This window comes from Penicillium subrubescens (assembly GCF_028828155.1).
Source record: "Penicillium subrubescens strain IBT 31985 chromosome Unknown utg000005l_segment0_segment0, whole genome shotgun sequence".
Classification (NCBI taxonomy): Eukaryota; Fungi; Ascomycota; class Eurotiomycetes; order Eurotiales; family Aspergillaceae; genus Penicillium; species Penicillium subrubescens.
Window position 1 is genome coordinate 4,017,812 of NW_026643155.1, and position 7,533 is coordinate 4,025,344.

The window sequence follows — 7,533 nt, forward strand, 5'->3', positions numbered from 1 at the left end:
TGGGAATTTCTTCACCGTTTCTTTCACCTTAGGGAGGAGTAACAATGCTAGAAGAAAGGTGCTGATGACGTTGACGGTAATGCTTCTCTGATGCCCTTCTGCACTCTTGTACCGTGTGGTTGCAATGCCCGCATTCTCGATGAGAATGTCCAGTCGAGGAAGTTGTGTGGCCCGCGCTGCAAATGCTTGCACAGACTTGTAATTTGTCAAATCCAGCTCCCAGAAATCGCAAATTCCAAAAGTGGCAGTCGACTCTTCGATTGAGTTCTTCGCTTTCTCGCCAGCTGCAAAAGTTCGGACGGCAAGAACGCATGCATTTATCTCTACCTAGCCATCAGCCTCATCATACATAGTTCAAGTTGAAATATGAAATGGAATCAACTCTGATCAACTATCGGAACACTTGAGCTTCAATTATCAATCAAGATAATTCACAGGTTGGTACTTTGGTGGGCGATTTTGGCGAGGTCTACCTGCAGCAAATCGGATTTTCGGACACCGAGGCCTGGTCGGCCGAGCGAGACATGCCCCAAAAACACAGTAAATACGATAATTTACTACTTCGTATCAAAGCAACCAGATCTATTCATAATTAAAATCAAAGACACATGATCCAGATGGTATCTCTAACCTACTAGCCAAGGACAAGAAGATTACTGGAAGTATTAGTAGGCAGCTTATATCGCCTAAGATATCTGATTAGCAGGAGAACGTATCTGGAGGGTAGGTTAAGATAGGGCGGGAGAATGATAAGGCCAATCCAGGAGATAAAACTCGGCCGAGCTTGGTATCGCCAAACTACTTATTTAAATGAGCAAGGTACAGCCCAGTATAGCCATCCCGTACTGTACATCTGCACTGCAATTTTATCATCGAAATGACACAAAAACCGGCAGGGATGCGTCGTGGACCTCCAGTCATTGATTTTGCCCGTAGGTTTTCTCAATAGTGACTTCATAACCCTACTAACCACACCGTCAGCCTTCTACGGGCAGGACGAACGCGCACGATCAAATCTCAAAGACGAGATCCGCGACGCATGTCTAAACTACGGGTTCTTCCAATTACGCAACCATGGTATTCCGGAGGACCTTCAGAGAGAAATTCTACGTCAATCTGAGGATTTCTTCAGTCTACCAATTGAGACCAAGGACAAATACAACAAAGGTAGGTGCCCGCCACAACTTGATCTAAGGGACGGGTTGAAAGTTCTGACTTCAGGAAGCTGTCGGCGGATTCGATCGCGGCTACGAACGACTACGGTCCCAGAATTTCGAAAAGCTTGCAAAGGGAGATCTCAAAGAAGGGTATTTCCTGGCACAAGATCTTCCTCTTGACGATCCTTACGTTCAGGCAAGGAAATGGGCTCAAGGGCCTAATAAGTATCCTTCTGAGGTAAAGGACCCATATTTATGGAAGAAGACAGTCGATGATTATCATTCTGTGGCATCAAAAGTCGCGAAGAATGTGCTGCGTATTATTTTTGATACCCTTGGAGAAGGGCATGATTTCCTTGATGAATTTTGTGAGCATCCAGTTGCTGTACTTCGTCTGCTTCATTATCCTCCACAGGATCCAAATGCTTCGGATCTAGAACGAGGTAAGAATTCGATCGTAGTCTAAATCCCTAAACATTTTGTCTTCGATACACTGACAGTTACTAAAGGCATTGGTGCTCACACTGACTTCGGTGCTGTCACAATCCTCCTTCAAGACTCTACGGGCGGTTTGCAAGTTCGAGACCGCACAACCGGAGAGTGGATTGATATTGAACCAATCCCAGATGCAGTTGTCGTCAATACGGGCAACTTGATCATGTGTTGGACCAATGGCCGTTATGTCTCTAATCTGCATCGCGTTGTAAACAAAACCGGGGTGGGGAGATATAGTGTGCCCTTCTTCTTTGACGGCAACCCGGATTTCCTGGTAAAGTGTTTCGATAGCTGCATCAAAGACGGCGAGGTGGCAACACACGCTCCTTTCACAGTGTCAGAGTGGATGAAGGGACGGTATGCGGACTCTTTCGGAGGGTCTGCAAGCAAAATCGCCAAGGAAATGGTGCAGATTTAGATCCTACGAACATTTTTGGTATTGTCATATGCGGCTTGTGCGGATCAGGAACTGGGCCGCAGTATCAGAATTAGGCCCCGATCTGTTACAAGAAGTATCAAACTGATTCCCAACCACATTTGTCTTCTAGCGGTATATAGCCTCGTCAATACCCTCCACAAGAAAGAATCAACGGTTTTTTTTTAAATAAACTTTCCGTTAATGGCCATGAACTTGCTGTAGTATGGACTGAGGTTCAATTTAAAATATGATTCGCCAAAAGACGTCATAACGATCTATGCGAATTATTAAACGTTTATTACTTACCAAGCAATCAGGTCAAGGATCGATTTTTGTGTCATAATGTCCTACTATTCAGACCCAGCGGCATGAGCTGCGAACAGGTTCAAGAACCTTGTGAGCTCTCCCTTGTGATTTCTTCACTATCCCCTTTGGTCCTGTGTTAACAATGTTTTTGGAGTCGAAAATTTTCCTCTTCCTGTGCTTTGTAGCCTTTATAGGCAGGAAGGGTTAATTTCAGTTTGCGCTTTGTATCATGCTGATCGTGACTTTGTTTTAGGGTTTACAAAACCTAGTGAACAGAGTGGGCCCCAGAGGCTGGGGTAAGTCCGTTGGCCACTTTCACTACATGTTGGATACTGATACAGTGGCGACCGTTATTGCCTTCCATAATGGGCTACAGAGAGACTTGTTTTAAACCCTAGTCACATGAGAAACTAATGTATGATTAACCCTGTGTTTTAAAGCTTGTTCTAGATTTGTATGGTACAGTACGTTGCGAAACCGGTGCAACCGCCTCCACTCCTCCAGTAACTCTCCAGGCTCATCGCCAAGAGACTAGACCATATGAGGACTAGCTTCGGAATATCAAAACTCCTTTACCAGTCTCGATACTTTGATTTACTTTCATTAAATACGGTGCCTTGTTTCGTAACAGTATTTGCGACCTAACGGAACTAGAATATTCCATGGAAACGCAAACATATCAAACACTAGAATCTGGGGATTGCCTCGAGATTAGTGACGGAAAGGGGGGGAAACGATAGTATTTGGATTAGTGGATACTGCTGGCTAAATACACTGACGGACCGGAACAGCTTTGCTCCGACACACCCTCCCAGCAATAGGCCTCAGCTGCATCAACCACAGAGAATGGCCCTCTGTGACGACCACAAACCTGCTGGCCCTAGAAGCTACCATATAATCGTGGGATTGCTAGCTGGGATATTAAGCCTGAATCTAGGCCGTGATATGTCTTACACTACGTCCTCAGAACCACCATAATACAAATCCAAGCTCTGTACGGAGTACAAGATAGCTGATTCTAGACCAGCCGGACGTACATTGAATGGTGGATGCAACTGTTTTAGCCTACAGTATCCGAACTTGGCTGGAATTAGTCTCACTGGCTGCAAACGGCTGTGGTGTAATTGGACTACCACCCATGGATGTGCTGTTATATGCTTCTGGAAACATTCCTTGGCGCCAAGAGCTTACTTATCATCGTTGTGTTCCATGAATATCCTACGGCTGATCTTGCTCGCTTGGCCGGGCCTATTGTCACTGGTGAATTTAACCTTTCGAATAAAATTAAAAGAGACCTTTCGTATCCACGGCTAGTTTAATGGTCTAGAACATATGATATTGTCCGGATAGAGACGTGTACTCCGGGGGTGGTGGGGGCGGGTAGATTACATACAAAGACAGCCACTAAGGTTTTGAGTGCAGCTTTTCAACAACTACATCATCTAGACGATTTAGTTATTATTACTCTTAGTCTTGTGACTTATATTTTGTGTCGACATTCAAACACGTCGTAAACGGATTATGTATTGCTTGCGTCACATGATCGCCACTTCAAAAGTTCAGATATAAATCCGAGGGGTTGGTGATAATTTTTAGTACTACTTTTCGTATTCAAGCTGTCCGAGATATTGAAGACAACTCAGCCTCCACGTGAGCGTGTCTTCCTTTAATTTATTCCATATCTTACATTCTTACATTTCACTACTAGTCCTTCGATTACATCCTTGGAGTCAACTATATGGCGCTAGAAGGCTATTTCAACGTGAAGGATTTCGGTGCATTTGGCGATGGAAAACGAAGCGACACTGAGTATATAGAAAAAGCCTTCGCCGCTGCAAATACTCAGGGGGAGGGGTTGTTTGGTTTCCACCAGGCCTCTACCTGATTGATCAGGGTTCGACCGTCGGAAGAGGTTTCACCATCAGCGACTCAATAACTTTGGCTGGAACAGGAACTGGCAAACCACAATTCGATACTGAAAAAGAAGTTGACCCCTTCGCAACGAATGGCTCGAAGTTATTAATCAAGAACCCGGATATAATTCCAATTTTCGTTACTGGTTTGGGCTCAGTTATCCGTGATCTCGCGATTTACCACCAACATGACGATCTTTCGACTGTGCCATGGTTGCCCAAAACATTCAAAGAGGCCATTCATGTATTTGGACATGATGTTCTCTTGAAAAATATTTACTTACGGAATCCATATGTTGGGGTAGTATCGGAAGGCGTTGGGAGGCTGAGCATCGATCGTCTTTTCGGCCAGCCACTATATACCGGGATCGATATCGATAACGCCACGGATACTGTGAGAATAAGCAACGTTCATTTCTGGCGATTTTGGTCCGCTGCAGAGTCCGTGGCAAAGTACACTTTTGACAACGCCAATGCTATCATAAGTCGACGTAACGATAATCCACACTTCTCTAACATCTTCGCAATCGGTTACAGGACTGGATTTGTATTCCGGAAATCCGACTACGGCATCACTAGCAAATTTCGTATCAATAATGCAGATATCGACAACTGCAAATACGGAATTATTATTGAGTCAGACGCGCAACGAACGACTGGCCAGGTTGTTAACTACACGTTTCAAGGGACGAATGAGTCGGAATCAGGCATTAGGATTGAAGCTCCTGATGTAACAGTCCAATGTGGTAATATTAGGATACAGAATGTCCGAACAAATGGTATTCTGGTCCTGGGCCCTGCGTCGTTTTTGGCGATCGACAATGCTTGGGTCGAGTCTTGGGATAAATCAGGTCAACATTTTCCTGCTATTGAAGCTGCCGCGAAAGGAGCCATCGTGTCAGTTGGGTTCAACTTTCTTGCTAGAAATGGGGGGGATATACAGGTGAAAGGCAACTTTGGCGGTAACGTCATATACCCAAATAACAACAGCTGGCCAGAGGCCGCGCCATGGTGGTGACTTGCTCCAAGGCCAGGGGAACATCCTATCTCAAATTGTAGGGTGCATGATATGTGACTGTCTTGTACTCTACCACACTTGTCAGATGCTTTTGGGGCGTCTATTGATTGATCTGTGTTTAGTTCATTTCTATATGCGAAACTCAAATTGATTATACTTTTCATTTCTCACTTGGTTTTCAGTTGAAATCTTATCGACAATTAGAAGTATCACATACATCCATAACGGCTCGTTCGTTTAAATCTATGTCAAACACTGTGATACTGTAGGGGGAGTTCGTTACGAGTCAAGATAATGATCCTAGATCAAATTGCACCATTCAACGAAGGTATCAAGGACGAGGAAAGTAGGAGGAAGAAGCACAGCAGGAAAGAGAGAGCGTCAGTACCTGGCAAACGAGCAGCCTTTCCCACTAAGCAAATACGCAAACGAGGCTATCCCTAATACCGAAACAGCAAATTGGCCACGATTTGACAAATTTAGATACTATAGTGGATCCTATGCCCAGCTCCCACGACCGCTACGTGCATCGACATGCCGCTTTGACCATGGAAGCGGCCTACAGCAGACTCTTCTTGGCCATTCGGGACCAGTTACTCAATGGAACTTTTCCCTGAAGGCCAGGCGCTGGCTTCCTACTGCAATGATTACACGGAGCGGCTCACGGGCACGGCAACGGGCACTCTCAAGAGACCTTGTACACGAAGGGGACCGTTTCCAAAATCGTAAATCGCGCAGGCCTCTTGACCCCATGAGTCTTGCATTCATTCAGATAGCTGATTGTAATATTACAGTTGCACAGCAAGGATTCAGACAGTCTTTCTGCTACCGCCTTCCCGTAGTAGCCTTACCGCCCGGTATCGTTGGTCTCTGATTAGTGCAGGTCTCACAGGCAGAATTAAGGGGTCTTCAAACTCTGTTACTGTACTCATGTCACTATAGGATGGAGGTGTTAATACGATGTATACACAGGACCGGTAATTTACGCGAAATCCATCCTGGGTTAGCGTATCATGTGATTAGGGTTTGAAAGAGTGTTTTTATGTTTCCGGAAATGGAAGGCAATAGCGGTCGGCACTGTATCTCCTGCGTTCAAAAGTGCTCGTTGACAGTGGGATTTGACATCGAAATGTCTTGTCCGTTTACGAATCTCGGGAGTAGGGCAAGGAAGGTTTTTACTTACCCGAATGGTAGCCCTTTTGGAAAATGGGTTGACTCGTGGACATTGTGATGTAACGATTTTGCTCTATAGTCATTAGAATCATTTTTCCCAGGAGGTCAGAGTCGAACCTTCATCTTACTCAATCTCATACCATTTTGCACCACTCGCCAGCCATCAGCAAAAATGAGTGTCCACACTTGCTTCCCGCCATATCCTTTCTTAAAAGGATGACAGTTCACGACCTTCTATGCATAGCATTTGGACATTGCATCTGGAATTTCGCAAGATGGGTCGCCTTGTTCAGCATTGGAGAGTTTATCTGCGATGGCGACATCAGTAGTAATAATTTCACTATCATATTTGGCATAACCATGCTAGGCTTGGTCAAGGCTGCTGCTTGTGGTTTCCTTCTGTCTGTACGCGCCAAACCAGCCTCATTCGGACTAAGATTGGCGTTTCATAGCGCTCATGGCTGTGATGGGTTATCTTCCTTTTGAGTTCTGTCCTCCATGATAGGTATGCAGTTCTATCTCTTCTTGAGTTCTGGGCTAAGCCTTGTAATAGTATGTTGCCTAGGGGTTATGGCAGTACTCTCCTATTCAAATGCAGACACTGGCTATTGGCTTTGATATGACATGATGCTGGGATCGATCTGTAATTTTTCAAATTAAATCGAGCCATGATGTTCTATTGGCTTGGCTCTGTTTGTTGCATGCAACGAGAAGTGAATCATCCTCGATTCTGCCTGTGCCATATGACCTCTCTCTGATATCAATCAATAATTGAAGAATTTGTGGTGTCGCTGGGGTCCAGGACTCAAGTAGTACTACCACTTAGCGCAATTTTTGATTCTTGTCCTATGCAACGCTCTGTTCAGCTTTAGGGCTGTCATTTCACCATTCAATTTAGTGGTGGATAAGCAAAGTCAAGTCACGGGAATCCCGGACTGGCAATAGCCGGGTAGTATCCAGGGTACCGGGAGTATACGCATATCATGTGGCCATCCTTCATGGACTGATCAGTCTGGACAGCGGAGGTACGAGTGTCTTCTTTCTTATCCCACA

At 45.1% G+C, this 7,533-nt stretch overlaps 2 protein-coding genes across 2 annotated transcripts; both read left to right on the forward strand.

The window, feature by feature from the left end:
* Positions 1 to 877: 877 nt before the first annotated feature.
* Positions 878 to 2,070, forward strand: N7473_007978 (isopenicillin N synthase family dioxygenase; the record flags this gene model as incomplete). The annotated part of the gene is made up of 4 exons (XM_057153918.1): positions 878 to 932; positions 982 to 1,167; positions 1,226 to 1,600; positions 1,667 to 2,070. 4 exons carry the CDS (start codon positions 878 to 880, stop codon positions 2,068 to 2,070), a joined length of 1,020 nt encoding a protein of 339 aa, XP_057008256.1.
* Positions 2,071 to 4,114: 2,044 nt separating this feature from the next.
* Positions 4,115 to 5,307, forward strand: N7473_007979 (pectate lyase superfamily protein domain-containing protein; the record flags this gene model as incomplete). Its single annotated transcript, XM_057153919.1, has 2 exons — positions 4,115 to 4,238; positions 4,328 to 5,307. 2 exons carry the CDS (start codon positions 4,115 to 4,117, stop codon positions 5,305 to 5,307), a joined length of 1,104 nt encoding a protein of 367 aa, XP_057008257.1.
* Positions 5,308 to 7,533: the final 2,226 nt, after the last annotated feature.